The sequence below is a fragment of the Gobio gobio genome (genome assembly GCF_949357685.1).
Source record: "Gobio gobio genome assembly, chromosome: 5".
Classification (NCBI taxonomy): domain Eukaryota; kingdom Metazoa; phylum Chordata; class Actinopteri; order Cypriniformes; family Gobionidae; genus Gobio; species Gobio gobio.
Window position 1 is genome coordinate 60,942,017 of NC_137101.1, and position 18,091 is coordinate 60,960,107.

Here is an 18,091-nt window from a genome sequence, read left to right on the forward strand (position 1 = left end):
ATATGAAATTCTGCAGCAGAGCGATAACATCTCAGATCATTACCTAGTATCGTGTATTAATACAGCAAAGTGTAACGGGTATATTTCAAACAAATTAGTTTGTTACTTTTATGGACTAATTAAGAAATCAGAAGATCACGGTGTTTGACTATGAAGGTAGAGGGTAATTGCTAGGGATGACAGGAGACCACAGCTTAGGTAAGTATATAGAATTTGTATAAATCTTTTAACTGCAGGCCTTTTTTTAAGAATAACACTTTCAATAAAATAAAATAAATAAAAAATTCAAAGTAAATTACATCAACACAATGAAAATAATTGGAAGGGAAAAAATCTAATCATGGTCAGTTTCACACTAAACATACATTTACCATGTAATCCAGTAGACTGACAAAAGTTTAAGTTCAATAGTAATCACTGTCTTTGATTGTTGAAAAATGTGATATCACACACGTCGACGATAGATTCGATTTCAAATTGTTCAATCAGTGATATCAGTTCTTTTTTTAGTTATTTCAAACAGTGCTTAGTCCTGTATGGAGACTCAGTCTGTGCAGGAATAGGTTTACCTTGAGCAAGGGAATAAAGACACTCTCATTGGTCATGTAGGATGATTTTTCTTCTTTCTTTTCCACTATCTGAATAGGTTGGCTATCAATGAAAACAAACTACACTCAAAAACCTGACCTGTTTAAAGGGCCATATATGCATAATTGCATTTAGTAACAATAACATCACATTAGGTAAATATATCCACATACCAGTAAATTAACATACATAATAATTATTTCAATGTTTAACAATTACATTGCTAATATATATTGTTAAATTTGTTTGAAATACAAGCCTTTATATATATATATATATATATATATATATATATATATATATATATATATATATATATATATATATATATATATATATATATATATATATATATATACACACATCTATTTTCAGGCACGTGTACATCACAGCAACATCCACATGAAGCAAAACAACACCACGTGAGAACAACTGAACTCAACGCTATGCATTTGTTTAATAACATCCCAAAAATACAACATAAATCACACATATGACCATAACAAACAAAATAAACTTCTGTTTTTCTTACAAAAGAAGTGTTGGTTTCTCATTTAAACAAACTCAACATAAATACATAAAGCAACTCGCCACATCCAGATATTCACTGTCCAGCTATACAGGATGTAATAAACCCATCAATTATCACAGGAGTAAAATGACAACAAAATCCACACAATATCTTCCTCTTCCAATGGATATTAGAAATTTGAAACACTATTTTCAAGGTTTCTCAATTTTCTTGATCACCAAATCTAGAGAATTTCCCTCCGTCTTCTCTTCTCCCTTCTTCGGTCTTTTGCGTCAGTGAGTGGGCGGTCTCAAACGAAAGTCTAATTGGCGGAAGTTAACTTTTAAATACTACAAATATATATATATATATATATATATATATATATATATATATATATATATATATATTTTTTTTTTTTTTTTTTTTTTTACAATTTACTCTATGGAAATTATTTGTTAACATCTCCAATCTTTGATTATTTTGTGAACCTCATTAATTATTTGTTTTAACGTATATTATAACACTTATTTAGTCTGGGTTACAAAAAGGTGCAAAGCCGTCCCGCCATTTAAAATATGGCAGGACTATCACTGCTGCCACTAAAGATAGTTTTGTAAATAATCTTTCTCATCAGTTTCATCTCCTCAGCATCCCAGATAGCCTAGAGCAACTCAATATTGCAACAGAAACTATTGACTCTCTCTTTTCCAGCACTTTAGACACAGTTGCTCCCCTGCACTTAAAGAAGATTCAAGAAAATAGTCCAACGCCGTGGTACAACGAGCACACTCGTGCCCTTAAAACAGCAGCCAGAAAAATGGGGCGCAGCTGGAAGGAAACAAAACTGGAGGTTTTTCGCATTTCGTAGAAAGAGATTATGATTGCATGCAGAAAGGCCATAAAAACTGCTAGATCTGCTTATTTCTCGACTCTCGTAGAAGAAAACAAACCCAACCCTAGGTATTTATTCGATACAGTGGTTAATTAACCAAAAATAAAGCTTCAACTTCTGATGTTTGTAAACAGCACAGCTGTAATGACTTTATGAACTTTACGTGCAAGATTGATAACATCAGGAAAAAAATTATAACTATACAACCATCTACTACAGTATCACATCAGACAGAGCATTGTAGTGTCACTGAGGAAAAAATCCACTCATTCACTAATATAGGAGAAGAAGAATTGGGTAAACTCATCAAAATCAACAACATGTATGCCTATAACGACTAGGCTATTAAAAGAGATGCTTCCAGAGGTCATAGATCCTTTTCTTAAAGGTCCTGTTCTTCGTGATCCCATTGTTCAAACTTTAGTTAGTGTGTAATGTTGCTGCTAGAGCATAAATAATACCTGTAAAATGATAAAGCTCAAAGTTCAATGCCAAGCGAGATATTTTATTTAACAGAAGTTCCCTTTCAAAGCCTACAGCGAACGGCTGGCTTGGACTACATCCTGGTATTTCCTGCTTTAATTACGTCAGTAGAGCAGTAGAACAGACTAACCTCCGCCCACAAGAAAACGCGAAAAAAGGGGGCGTGGTCTTGTTGCTGTCCCACGTGGAGAAGAAGAGGACGTCGCGTGGAGAAAAGGAAGTGCTGCGTTTCAGTGTGTTTGTCGCCATGTCGTCGAGACGCTGTTATTTTCATCCCGGAGTCAAATCACCTTTGTTTGGCTTTCCCAGGGACGCTGTAGAGATTATTAAGCGCGTATATATCTCCCGTTAAGAGGCGTGACCTTTCCACGTGCGCTAAGCTGCTGTCGAATCACAACACAGGACCGTGCTACGTTCGCTAAGCTGCTGTCAAATCGCAACACGGGAACCGCTGACACAATCAGAACTCGTTACGTATTTCTGAAGGAGGGACTTCATAGAATAAAGGAAGTCTTCAGTCGTTTGTAGGACAGTGAAAACAGCGGTGTACAGATAAGTAAATTGTGTTAAAAATACAGTTTTTTTTTTACACGCGAAACATGAACACATGTTATATTGCACACTGTAAACACAATCAAAGCTTCAAAAAAACACGAAGAACGGGACCTTTAATATCATTAATTCATCCTTGTCATTAGGATATGTACCGAAAACTTTTAAGCTGGCTATTACAAAACCGCAACTTGATTTTATAGAATTAGTCAATTACAGGCCAATCTCAAATCGATCCTTTCTGTCAAAAATACCAGAAAAGGCAGTGTCCTCACAATTATGCTCCTTTTTAGAAAGAAATGGTCTCTGTGAGGGTTTCCAGTCAGGGTTTAGACCGTATCATAGTACTGAGACTGCTCTCATCAGAGTTACAAATGATTTACTCTTATCATCCGATCATGGTTGTATCTCTCTATTAGTGTTACTCGATCTTAGCGCTGCATTCGATACTATTGACCACAACATTCTTTTGAATAGTCGAAAATTATATTGGCATTAGTGGAATTCGATTGGCATGGTTTAAAGGAAAACTCCGGTGAATTTTTAAGTTAATCTTGATCGGTATACCTTTGTGAGTACTGTCTATAGAAAAAAAACCGAACCGGATTGGTGCTTGCAACACGGAGCTGTTACAGTTAATGCCCAGAGCTCCCACTCACATATGCACACATACGTAACACACTTGCCTATAGGCTGAAAACGTAATGCTTACATAAATGCCGTCGCCATTACCTTTTTAGGGGTTGCGCAGGGATGATTCATGGTTTGCGTTCTCCGGCCACCAAATGCTGTTGCCGTGCGGATGGGGTCCGGAGCGCAACTATCAACTCTACAGCAGATATCCAAGCAATCGTGAAACACTATTTAATAACCAGGTAACATAGATCAGCAGTTTAAGACATAAAATTTGTAAGCACATAACACAAGAACACATATCTTTAAACACAAACATAACTTTATTGTTACTCTAACATATAAATCTAATATCTAACACAAACACATGCACTCACACATACACACGTGTTGCAGAAAGAAAGAAAGTGAGGAAAGAATGAGTTTTAAAAGAGTGAAAAGATGAAATCTCAAGTTTCTAGCAATATATGCATTTATAACACATGACCTGAATGAACGATTCATCCTTAATTTAACCCTCCTATCGTTTCTTAGGTGGGGTTATTAAATTAGTTATCAATGCACCAGTTCTGTTAGAATCTTGAGATTACTTAAACTTAAATGAGGTTACTACTCGTTTGTGTCTTGTATCATCGTTGAATGGGGATTCCCTTTCGGTCCTAGCTGGCGGGGTACCCCGGTTCTTTGATTCGCTAAAGGTTTTGTCGTGTCTTTGATCGGCGTCTTGGGAAGCCAATCACGTGGCATGTTGGCGGATGAAAGTTTCATGGATGTTGTTTGAAGTTGAAGCCTGCTCGCTGTAGATTCATTGAGCGAAACTTTGCGGAAAAACATAACTTAGAACACAAGACTCAATAGAAAGAAAAGAAACTAAGTAAAAGAAAGGAAAGTGAGACGAGAATATTTAGATAGCGTGAAAGAAATTGTTAACCCATTTTCTTTGATCTTGGTCTGCCATGTTCATCTGATCGTCTTCAACTTTTTGGACATCTGAACTAATTCTTGTTCGTGTTCTGAGATTCCTTCTGGATGGGTTCTGACCATTTAGGTATCATCTCTGGTTCAGAGGTGACTGCTTCCCCACCCTTCACCATAAATGATCTACTATCTCTGGTCTCCTAACTTCCCGCTCTTATGCAGAGTACAGTTAGACATAGTTTCTTATTATAAGAACACAATACATTCTACACAGATTTCAATCAAACCATCGTCTAAGTTACGAGCATACAAGCATATTGATACCAAGCAAGGTACCCTTTCAATCAGTCATTCAATAGTTATACAATTACATGAATTCTAAGTGATATATATGCATAATGGTTACGTGTATTGGTTATAGACATGATATAGAATTATGCAGTAGAAGGCTGTTTGAATGCGAGTCCGGCTATCATCCTTTTTTAAATGATTTGATGCAGTTTATATGGAACATTCTCTGTGGATATTAACCATGTCACTAAGAGTTCATTTTAAGGTCGTTGAGAAAACAGGGATCTGCTTTGGCTCTCCTTTGTCTTGGGGGATCAAACAAAGTCTGTTGTTATCTTGGTGTGGCTCAGAGGTTGCCAGGCCATTAAGTGGGGGTTTTGTTAGCCTGGTGCAGACTGACTGGCGCCCACTATAATTAAGGCCATAAATTGTTGATTTGTTGAGTTGAGTTTTGTGTGGAATTATATTTGAACAAATCATCTGGATGATTCATTTGGTTCTGGTACACCCTCAAACCCTACAGAACCTTATCATCTTACAGAAACAAAAAAATAAATAGCGCTTTTTGTGTTGCAAAAAGTGCTATTTAAATGAAGGTGACTTGACTTGACTATTGTGAAGCTCTTTCCACACTGTTGGCAGGTTTAAAGTTTCTCTCCAGTGTGAACTCTCGTGTGGCCTTCAAGATGTTCTTTTCGAGCAAAACTCTTTCCACACTGTTGGCAAGCGAAAGGCTTCTCTCCAGTATGAATTCTAACATGCCTGTTAAGGTCTTTTTTTTTAGAGAAACTCTTTCCACACTGTTGGCAGGTGTAAGGCTTCTCTCTAGTGTGAATTCTCATATGGACTTTAATTTGCCCTTTTTGAGTGAAACTCTTTCCACACTGTTGGCAGGCGTAAGGCTTCTCTCCTGTGTGAATTATCACATGTTTCTCAAGGTTTCTTTTATGAGTGAAACTCTTTCCACACTGTGGGCAGGTGTAAGGCTTCTCTCCACTGTGAATTCTCATGTGGGTTATAAGATGCCCTGTTTGAGTGAAACTGACTCCACACTGTGGGCAGGTGTAAGGCTTCTCTCCGGTGTGAATTCTCATGTGTTGCTCAAAGCTTCTTTTATGAGTAAAGCTCTTTCCACACTGTTGGCAGGTGTAAGGCTTCTCTCCAGTGTGAATTCTCATGTGTTCCTCAAGGTTTCCTTTTCGAGTGAAACTCTTTCCACACTGTGGGCATGTGAAAGGCTTCCCTCCAGTGTGAGTTCTCATATGAGCTTTAATTTGCCCTTTTTGAGTGAAACTCTTTCCAGACTGTTGGCAGGTGTAAGGCTTCTCTCCAGTGTGAATTCTCATGTGCAGTTTAAGACTCCCTTTTTGAGTGAAACTCTTTCCACACTGTTGGCAGGTGTAAGGCTTCTCTCCGGTGTGAATTCTCATGTGGGTTATAAGATGCCCTGTTTGAGTGAAACTGACTCCACACTGTGGGCAGGTGTAAGGCTTCTCTCCGGTGTGAATTCTCATGTGTTGCTCAAAGCTCCTTCTATGAGTAAAGCTCTTTCTACACTGTTGGCAGGTGTAAGGCTTCTCTCCAGTGTGAATTCTCATGTGTTCCTCAATACTTACTTTTTGAGTGAAACTCTTTCCACACTGTTGGCAGGTGAACGGCTTCTCTCCAGTGTGAATTTTCCTGCAAACTTTAAGGTGTCGTTTTTTAATTAAACTCTTTCCAGGGTTTTTAGTGATTTTTTGTGAGGAAATATTTTCAGCCTGTGAGCAACTAAAAGATTTTTCACCAGTTATGAAATCATGATGTTGCCCATACGGATATTTCTTTTCCATGTCATTTAGTTCTTGACTCTCCACTTTCAGTGCCATCAGATCTAAAAGAGACAAAAACAAGTTAACTCAACTCAAACTTTATTCATAAAGCACTTTAAAACAACAGAAGTGGACCAAAGTTCTGTAAAACAATACATCGATAACTCATAATACATAAAATACAAATAAAACAGATTTGAGACAAACCACAATACCGTAGAAACAATAAAATGAAACAAAATGTCAACATCAGGTGTCAAAGGCCAATGAGTAAAGGTGGGTTTAAAGACGCAGTTTAAAATTAGACAGCTAAGAGGCCTGTCTAATGGGCAGTGGCAGATAATTCCATAGTTTAGGAGCTGCCACAGCAAAGGCACAGTCCCCTCTGAGCTTACGCTTTGTTTTGGGCACATTCAGGAGCAGTTGATCAGCTGACCTGAGAGAATGCGTGTATAAGGGGTGTACCAGCTCAAAGATGTAGGGTGGGGCAAGACCATTCAGGGATTTAAAAACAAATAAAATAATTTTGAAATGGATCCTACACTGTACAGGCAGCCAGTGGAGTGAGGCTAGAATGGGTGAAATGTGTTTGTGTTTAAGTGTTCCAGTTAAAAGACGCACTGCAGAGTTTTGTATTAACTGGAGACGGGCGACAGAAGAACCACTAACCCCCACAAATGCGGATGTAACCCGATCCTTCCGGTGGGTGAACATCCGTAAAGCCGCGGGTCCAGACGGCATACCGGGCCGTGTCATCAGAGCGTGCGCGAACCAACTGGCTGGAGTTTTTACGGACATTTTTAACCTGTCCCTCTCCCTTTCTGTGGTCCCCACATGCTTCAAAACGTCCACCTTTGTGCCTGTACCGAAGCAATCAAAAATCATCTGCTTAAACGACTGGCGTCCTGTTGCTCTGACCCCCATCATCAGTAAATGCTTTGAGAAACTAATCAGAAACTACATCTGCTCTGTTCTCTCTCCCTCACTGGACCCACTGCAGATTGCATACCACAAAAACCGCTCCACTGATGATGCCATTTCATCTACAAAACACACTGCTATCTTCCACCTGGAAAATAGGAACACATATGTGAGAATGCTGTTTGTAGACTACAGCTCAGCATTCAACACCATTGTGACCTCCAAACTTGACGTGAAACTCGGGGCTCTAGGCTTAAACAGCTTGTTATGCAGTTGGATCCTGGACTTCCTGTCAAACAGACGCCAGGTGGTCAGAATGGGCAGTAACATCTCCTCACTGACTCTCAACACTGGAGCCCCTCAGGGCTGTGTTCTCAGCCCACTCCTGTACTCCTTGCTGACTAGCTGCATCACCACCTAGTACGGCAACAGTACCGCCCGCAACCGCAAAGCCCTGCAAAGGGTATATTATTTAAAAGTATATTGTGCTGTGAGACCTGCACTCACATTGTGTAAATTATTTATTATTTATTGTAGTTAATACTGTGCTGTGAGTAATTGTGTGCGCATCAGATAATGTAATCACATGTAATCTGATGTTGCTTTAAATGTCGTACGTCTAGAAGTCTATTTGATTAATCCAGGACTGGGACAGTGATTCGGCCACACTGTGGATGAAGGCGGTACTGCCTCCAGGGGCCTCTGATTTGGGGGCGCTCCTGTCTCACCTCCGGCGGGGTCAGGGGCACCGAACCAGGTGGGGATGTTTCGGCCGGCCCGGGAGTGTTGGGGGAGTGCACTGGCCGTCCCCCAAAAAATGTCTGCTGACCGGTGCGCAGCGACCGCGAACAGTCTCTACTTAGACTGTTGCCCCCCCGACCCACCCCCGGATAAGCGGAAGATGATGGATGGATGGATGATGGATGGGTTTACTATACAAGCTCCTACAAATTGGCATTGGCGGAAAAACTTTTGATAGTGTACCATGCCTGTACACCAACAGTAAAAGTGCCTACACGACCACACAGAGGTCAGATATCTGCTGTGTGAGGATGACCTGGTTCTGCTGTCCCGCACACCTGAGGGCCTTCACCAGAGCCTGTCCCTGCTGGAACAGTACTGTCACGAGTAGGCCCTGACAATCAATCTGGACAAAACCAGAGTCATGGTGTTCCAGAAGAAGTCCAGATCTCAGGGACACATACACCAGTTCACTTATAAAGGTCAGGTCCTACAGAACAAGCTACATTTATGTGGGTATCGACATTGAAAAGGGTGCTATGCTACAAAGTCATGATGCAGTCACTTAAAACTACCCATTAAAAATATTATTTAATAATAAAACCAATTCTCTTAAATGGATGTGAAATTTGGGGATCAGTACTGAATTTTAAATAATTGTGATAAAAATTCAGTAGAAAATCTACAACTGGAAACAGAACCACATCAAGAACCAAAAAAAACCCAATCATGATCAATCACTAAAAACACATTTTGACCTAAAAAATAAACCCTAAATAGAGCCGCAAAATTGGCCAATTATCTAGCAAATAAACAATTTAAAGAAAGACAGATCCTCTCCAAATACAGTGACCATGATCTAGAAATAAAGAGAGGAAGACATAGACAAACATGGACAGAGAGAGAGAGAGAGAGAGAGAGAGAGAGAGAGCAGAGGATCTGTAGAAACTGATCTACAGCACATAGAGGATGAGAAACACTTTCTACTCATCTGTACTAAATATCACAATGTAAGAGAAACATTTCTGGCCAGATTTGAAACACTGACCATCATTCACTGATACTAAGAAAATATTCTTCATGCTTGGAGAAGATGTGAGCACAGCCATACTCTCTGCACAATATGTGTTAGCCATTCACAATGTTAGAGACAGCTAACTCTCTAGAGAGACCTGCTTCATTTACTCACTTATTTAGATGGATTTCATTGACTTATTTACTATGCTACATGTGACATGATCTGGGATGCACCGAATCCAGGATTCGGGTTCGGATTTGGCCGAATATTGGGCTTTTTGATGAGGTTCGGTTTCTGCCGAACCTCAGAATTTTTTTCCACCGAACCCGAACCCTAGATTTGCACTACGCGCGCCCCGCTGGACGAATGTAATGACACCGCTGTTGAAAGTGAAACTCATGAACAGAAAACGTGGCAGTATGCTACTTTAAGTCAAAAGAAGGCGATTCAAGTCAAGCTACATGTTCAATTTGCAATGCCGATTTGTCTCGTGATGACAAGGACCCTAAACAACAGCCGCTGTTAAAACATTTGCATATGAAACATCCGATAGAATACGAGTTTTGCATGAGGGAATCTACAGACAGCAGCCAAAATGTATTTTATTTTACTGTGTAAACAGCTGCATATAGACTAGATAAAATATAAATAAAAAGACTAAAATACATAGACCTACACTAAATATTTTTCACTTAAATAATTATCAAATTAAGATGACAAAACGAAAATGCACTGAATCCGTAAGCTTTGAAGAACCGGAATCTTTTTTTTTTTTGTCAAATAAAAATAGCAGGCCTAGGCTACCTCAATCCACACCTTATATGTTTTTTGTTTGTTTTTTAAGTAACATGTCTAAGGGATGTGGGTTAGTCTGGAGCGCAGCCTGTTGACAGTTAAACCTGCGGCAGAAAACATCCTCTCAATCCTTCTGTCTCCGCAGCGCGCGAGCCTCGGTTGACAGCGCGCGAGCCTCCTGCGCTCTCCGTTGTGCTATTCTTTGAAACGACAGTGGACGACTCGGGGTAAGTCGTTTAGGTCATCAGGAAACAGCGGCGAGAAGAACATATGCGACAATGTTTACTTTAGTAAACTTGACCAAAACCACACTATTAAAAGCCTTAAACAAGGCTTCAGATGGCACTGATGTCCCAGGAATAGGCTACAGAGATAACGCCTCGCTAGAGTGGCCAGCCTCGGGAACCTTCCACCAGTCAGGAGCTTGTACTACTGCTGTATTTTTCTGTCGAAATGGTCCCACACAGTAAGCTTTTCCATTGCTTCATTTTGCGAGATATATCTGGTTTGTGGTTGCACGTCGATGCGCTCCGTGAGTGAACAAATAACGCTATACAGCATATTTTTCTTAACCATGCATCAAAAAACAAACAAACAAAAAAACGTTAACAACATTTAAACCGTTTAACTGATAGCCTAGTATTAATCGGTCAAAGTTCTTACTTTCGGTTAACGGTTAAATGGTCAATAGCGCCCCAACACTGCTGTGGACGTTGTTTACTTCATTAATGTGTTTACTGTGATAATGGACTGAGGATGGGAGAAAGATTCGGTATTCGGTTTCGGATTCGGCCGAATCTTAACCAGTGGATTCGGTATTCGGCCGAAACCCCAAAAATCTGGATTTGGTGCATCCCTAATATATATATATATACAGTATACACAGTAAATATGTTTGTGTTTTTTATTTTTATTTATACATAATATGTTAATGCTTTGGCAACATTGTGATACACAGTCAGGCTAATAAAGCTAATTTGAAATTGAATATTGACATTTGAATAAGGATCAAATGACTGAGTTCAGCTTTGAGAATGAAACCAACCTGTTTGTTCCTTAGTTTCTTCATGTTTCACTCTCAATGTTTCTTCAATCTTCACTACCTCACTCTCCTCTTTAATAAACGCCATCTTTGTTTGTTCCTCAGTTTCTTTATGTTTCAATGTTTCTTCAATCTTTACGTCTTCACTCTCCTCTTTAAAAAACACCATCTTTGTTTGTTCCTCAGTTTCTTCATGTTTCACTCTCAATGTTTCTTCAACCTTCACGAATTCACTCTCCTCTTTATTAAACGCCATCTTTGTTTGTTCCTCAGTTTCTTCAACCTTCACGTCTTCACTCTCCTCTTTATTAAACGCCACCTTTGTTTGTCCCTCAGTTTCTTCATGTTTGACTCTCAATGTTTCTTCAACCTTCACGTCTTCACTCTCCTCTTTAATAAACGCCATCTTTGTTTGTTCCTCAGTTTCTTCAACCTTCACGTCTTCACTCTCCCCTTTAATAAACGCCATCTTTGTTTGTTCCTCAGTTTCTTCATGTTTCAATGTTTCTTCAACCTTCACGTCTTCACTCTCCTCTTTAATAAACGCCATCTTTGTTTGTTCCTCAGTTTCTTCATGTTTCAATGTTTCTTCAACCTTCACGTCTTCACTCTCCTCTTTAATAAACGCCATCTTTGTTTGTTCCTCAGTTTCTTCATGTTTCACTCTCAATGTTTCTTCAATCTTTAGGTCTTCACTCTCCCCTTTAATAAACGCCATCTTTGAGATAAGAATAATCACAGAAATAAAAAACACATCCAAACTAAATCAGTAGTTCAGTCACTGGTAAGAGAGTCAGTCAGAGTGAGAGTTAATGGCCTTAAATGACCTGATTAGACAACAAAAAACTCTCTAAATACTACAAATTAATAAAAGAACACAATTTATATAGTAGGTTCATATCTAGGCAATTTATGCTACATTTATAGATTGCTTTAAATAGATTACACTTCCACGAGAATGTTAGCAGTTGGCATTACTTGTTTATGTTTGTTTTTCTTGTTACATTTACACATTTAACACTATTACATTTAATTTGGCTAACTTTAGGCATATAAGACCATATTTAACAACAGAGGCAGCAAAACTATTTATGCACTTGATGATTTTTGCTCATGCTTTACTAGCTGGTCACAAGCAACTTTAAAATCAATTGAATCTTTTTACAAACAGACACTCAAAATATTTATAATAATTACCATCCTTGCAATATAGTTCAAATGTATAACTTATTGAGTTTTGATAGTACTAAACATTTTGTTGATGCTTGCTTGATTTTTTAAAGATTTTAAATGGGTGTGCACATCCCCAGGGGCGTAGAAAGCTTTTCAAAAGTGCGGGAGATGGATGTGGTTTGTTTGTTAACAATAAAAATGAAGAAAACAATGACAGAAGGGTACAAAAGGTATAACATACAAGATATAAAAAGCTTCCCATTTAAATGAGTGATACTAGAGAAGTATAAAAACACACTCGGAACACAGAGCAAATAAGTCAATACTGTTGTGAAAATAGTAGACTTGCTAAAGAATCAGAAATACAGATATAGAAATCCAGATATACAAACAACATATATTAAGAACAAAATATCAACATATATAACCAACAACAAGCAACTGATCAATGAACACATGACCAACTACTTCTCATTTAAAATAAATCTCATTTTCTCTTTCTGCCCTCCTTACTGGAGACAAACTGTTCAGCAATCTTTTTTCTGTTTACCCTGTCCAGCTTGTCTTTATGTACATGGCACACAGCAACACTGTTGAGACGGGTTTGGGTCATGGTGCTGCCCCAGCAGGCACACAACGTCAGAAGACGTTGATATTGGGTTACATTTAGGTTGTGACGTCAGATGACCAAAATTCAGCATCAGCTCAACGTTAATTTGATGTCCAATACCAATGTCAGCTGATGTTGATATTTTGTTGGTTTTAGGTTGTGGTATTAACTAACCAAAATCTAGTGTTGAACCAACGTATCAAGTCAACATCATATTGACGTCAGATTCTAACATCATTAGACGTTGATATTTTATTAGTTTTAGGTTGTGAAACTCTAACAGGAAACTAACATCATTAGACGCTGATATTTTGTTGGTTTTAACACATTTGTCTCATATCAGTGTTTCCCCTTTCAGGGGGAGACTACTAGTGTCGAGGAGCGGGTGTTTTACGGATACGTGGTGTTGTCAGACGCGGCACACAGTGGGCGGATGTTTGTATTGGTGCATTTCTACAGTGAGCTGAAATGACAAGAGTGCACATTTGGTAAATAAACATAAAACAACATTTATTCATCACACAACTATTTACAACACAACCAAGGAGGCTTTGCTTGAGTAGTTTCTCTGGATTTTGTTGTACAGCAGAACAAACATACAAATGATTTAGGCCAGTGATGCTCGGGTCAATGTATAAACAACCCGCACCCGACCGACGTTTTCAAATAACCCACCCGCAACTCGGACCGCAAAAAAAAAGAAGAAAATATTGTACCCGACCCGTTTCCTGACCCGCATCTTTTAAAAGTAGTACATGCTCATCGTAGCGTCATTGGGCCATTGAGAAAATGTATCAGACCCTGACGCGGTGCGCTCAGAGGTGCAGCGGCGAGAGCAGGCAGTTCTTGAGGCTGCCCATCATTATCCATTTCAGCTGTCTAGATGCATATTATTGATGAACGCGATGTTTATGTTTCGACCCTGCTTGAAGAATTCATCAGCAGGTCAACTGAGAGAATGCCCAAACTGCTCTTTTTCTAAATTGCTGTATGATATAGCCTAGTGTTATGTAATAAACGCTTGATTTATTCATTTATTTCGTTTCATTTTCTTAACAATTAAGATGCTGCATGTGTTTATCCAGTCTAATCGAAGTGTGCGTCTCTCCCCCGACTTTCCTAGCAAAAATCCCGCCCCCTCTCAGAAAATACATAAAACTGACTTTACTGAGCTATATGCGTTTAAAGGTAGCCTATTAAAATGGTACAATGGCATTGCTCAGTTCAACGTGTTGGGAATTCGGGCATTTTGTCCCACGTCAGCATTTATTCAAAAGTTAATAACGCTCAACATTCAAAGGGTAAATAAGGATTTATTGACGACCCGACCGACAGCGACCCGAATATCAAAAAAAATATTTTTGGATGACTCGTAACCGCGGGTAACCGCAGCCACCCGCTCATTTTGGATCAACCCGCGCATCACTGATGTAGGCTAATATAGGTCTAAACTAGATTTTCAGGTACACATATAGTAATCAAATGTAAAATATTACTGCTTAGTCTGCATTAAATTATATATCACTGCATATACATACAGATTAACCCTTATTAAAAGTTATTCCGTCGAGTCGTGATTTTTTTTTCTGTCTTTTGTTATCTCTACGATATTTTCCACTTTCCATGTTATACGGTAGGGGGCGCTATTACACATCTCCTGAACGAGTACAGAATCTCTTGATTAAAACAGGCGAAGAAGAAGAAGCAGCAATGACAAAGATTACAGACTGGTGATATCAGAATTCATAGTGTGAAATATCCTAAACCATTGCTTTTGGTTCCATCTAATAATTGCTCAGTCAGTTGTTTGTTGTTTTGTTCTCTTTTTAGTGTACATATTCACAACAGACCTAAGTAAATGTTTAGAGATTTTTAGGTTTTAGGTTTTGGAATTGCATGTTATCACTTGTGTTGCCAGAAGATAAAAACCTGTCAATCTGGGTGAGCCCATGACCTTCCATCTAGCACCAGAGTAGAACCAGTGTGACATCTGCATTAGATATGACGAACCTGACAAAAACTATGACAACCGGTTAATAATGTGTTACTAATTATTAATAATTTGGACATTTATCCTTTTCTTTTTATATCCACAGGCTGACAAATGAGATAATGGCCAGTTTCAATATGAATGTAATGCAACGTCTGTCCAGCGTTGGAGGTTGATGTTGCATTTTGGTTGAAAATGAAAATTGGGTTGACGTTCGAACCCAACGTCAGATTGACGTCAGAACCCAACGTCAGACTGACGTCAACATCCAACGTTGGACGGACGTTGCAATTTGGTTGAGAATGAAAATCGGGTTGACGTCAGAACCCAACATCAATCTGATGTTGTGTTCTGACGTCAACCCGATTTTCATTTTCAACCAAAATGCAACGTCTGTCCGACGTTGGGGTCCAACGTCAATCTGACGTCATATTGACGTCCGGTGCCTGCTGGGGCGTAGCCATGTTTTCAGCCTCCGGAGGCTTCTGAAACTCCTTTCTGACTCTGCTGATGACACAGGCACAACTAGGAGGAGTCGGGCAACTGTTTTGACTTGGTCAAAGAGACCACGGACCTCTGGGGTCATCCCTTGAAGAACAGCAACAATTTCAGTACTAGACTGGAAGCTGTACTTCATTCTGAACAATGCAAGCTGAACTTTGAGGATGTCTGGGTTGATTTCTGGGTACTGTTGGACAACACCATGTATCTTTCCAGTTAAGAGAACTTGTTCCAGCTGCCTTAACATTTGCATTCCCTCCTGCTCAAATCTTTCTCTAAACTGCATGCCAGCAACATCCAGAACTTTGTAGAATTCAGTCCTGTAGTAGTCAGAAGGGGACACATGTACATGTGCAGGAGCACTACCTGTGAAGCGCTGAGGTGGGATACGGACACGAGGAGAGGCAATAGGAGTGAGATGGAGTGTGTCACACATCTTTGTTGCTTTTGTGTAAAGAGCCTGAAAACTGTGTTTCTCTTTTTGCTGAAACTTTCCTTAACACAGGCAACAGCTGAAAGCATACCATCTAGGGTCTGTGTTCTGCTCTGGAGGGACTTATTCAAAACCTCCAACTCCCCTGTGATCTCCAAAGCACACACAAGGCCAAGGACAACATTTCCCTGCTGAAATGTCTCATACAGCCCCTGTGCCTTACTAGCTGCATCAGACTCACTCACTGCCATCTCAGCCAAAGCCTTGATTATGCACTCGTACTGGTTTAGCACAGTGCGGATGGCACTAGTGCGGACCCTCCACCTTGTTGGACACAGAGATCTTATAGTGTGACATGGACCCTCATCCTCCTCAGACCTTGCAATTCCCTTAAATATGTCCTTCAGTTTCCCTGACTGCCCAAACACAACTCCCAAATCATTGACCCAATCCAGAGAATTCTGTATAAATATTGAGGCAGTACAGGACCTCTGTGTAATTAGGTTAACACAGTGGGCAGCACAATGAACATAGGGAGCCAGAGGTTGTATTTTTCTTACAATGGCCTGTGCTCCATTTTATTTGCAAGCCATATTTGCGGCCCCATCATATGCTTGGCCACGCAACCCAGTGAAAGGCAAGTTTAGACGCTGCAAAACATCCATGACTACTTTTGCTAGATTTTCTCCTGTAGTCAAAGAAACCTCATAAAGACCAATAAATTCTTCATGAGGGACTAAATCCTTGTCAACATACCTCAAACACACTGCCTCTTGCTCTTTTCCAGACGCGTCTCGTGTCCCATCCATCATCACAGAGTACTGCAGGTGTGGAAGTGATCTGATGTTTTCAACTATTTCGCGTATGATCACGCAGCTGAACAAAGTCAGGATTTCATTTGGAACCATAGCTGAAGTATATACATCCTTTCTACCACATGTCAACCACTTAGTTAGAGAGGGGTCATCCGTCGGAGTTTGTACTTCAGAACCTGTTAAAAATTTCCCTCACCACATTCATGGCCCCTAAAAGGTAAGCCCTGCCTAGCCAACATCTGCACAGCACCAATGATTTTGAGAAGACATCCCCTTGCTTCCTCTTTCTGTTTCACACTCACACTAGATCGCTGAACCTGTACTGATCGATCTTCATAGATGTGCGTTGTCATGGCTGTCTTATGACTATCAGATCTATCATGCACAGTAAATCGCTCAAGGGCTTTTTTTCCAATTTTTAAACCCAGATGAAATGAAGTTGAAATTCTTGGCAAGAGGTGATGTCTCAGAGTTAAAGGCTTTGGAGCAGTAAAAGCACAATACACCCTCAGCCATGGAAATTTCTGGTACCACTGAGTTTGAAAACTCAGTATATTTGGGCAAGGACTGTTTAGCAATTAATTTTGGATCTGGTTGATTGGGCTTACTGAACTGATGGCGAGTAACAGCCACGTCTGAGTTCTCTGCTCCTCTCTCTACCATTTCATCTTCATCCTTATCCTCTCTGACCTCTCCCTCACTCTGTTATTCTTGTCTGCCTGCTTCTGCTCTGCCTGCTTCTGCTCTGCCCGCTTCTGGTCTGCCTGCTTCTTGTCTGCCTGCTTCTGCTCTGCCCGCTTCTGGTCTCCCCGCTTCTTGTCTGCCTTTTCCTCCCTCTTCATCTCTGTCTTCCTCACTCCTGGCCACATCCTCAAATACACCCTAATCAAAACGTTTGAAATGAAATTGTGAATTTTATATATTTGATATTTTGATATAAACACAACAGACAAACGCGTGCACCTGGGATGGAAATACCCATGACACAAACACACACATGGCCGCTCTTCCTTCATAGACCTCTTTCACAAACTGTAACATTAATTTCATTGCTCACCTGTGAACCTTCCTGTGCTCTCTCTGAAACTGATGCCTCCAACAACTTCCTCTCCTAAACAAGGGTGCAGTGGTAAAGGAATAGGGTCAAACAGTTACAGCTGTGGCACTAGCAAACCTCAGCGAATATTTAAAAGTAATATCTACTGGTAACAGGCTACTGTTGTTGTTCAACTTTCAGCTTTCAACTTCACTTACAGGATTTCTCTTGAAAAAGGTGTCAATCTTCCCCTGCCTCTTTCCTTTCTGCATCTTAATGATACTGCGTGACAAAAAGACAGTGGTAAGCTTGATAGTGACATGGGTCTGACTGT

General features: G+C 39.8%; 1 protein-coding gene across 1 annotated transcript; it reads right to left on the bottom strand.

Moving 5' to 3' along the window:
* Window positions 1-3,974: 3,974 nt before the first annotated feature.
* LOC307126060 (uncharacterized protein) lies at window positions 3,975-17,813 on the bottom strand. The gene is made up of 3 exons (XM_079816417.1): window positions 17,779-17,813; window positions 11,203-11,917; window positions 3,975-6,744 (listed from the first exon to the last, which is right to left on the bottom strand). Exons 2-3 carry the CDS (start codon window positions 11,915-11,917, stop codon window positions 5,516-5,518), a joined length of 1,944 nt encoding a protein of 647 aa, XP_079672543.1. The 5' UTR covers window positions 17,779-17,813; the 3' UTR covers window positions 3,975-5,515.
* Between the last annotated feature and the right edge of the window lie 278 nt (window positions 17,814-18,091).

Coding starts and splice junctions, on each gene's coding strand:
- LOC307126060 (XM_079816417.1), bottom strand. CDS start 11,917: ATGGCGTTTATTAAAGGGGAGAGTGAAGACCTAAAGATTGAAGAAACA. Junction 6,745..11,202: donor AGAAACTAAGGAACAAACAG/GTTGGTTTCATT, acceptor TGTCTCTTTTAG/ATCTGATGGCACTGAAAGTG.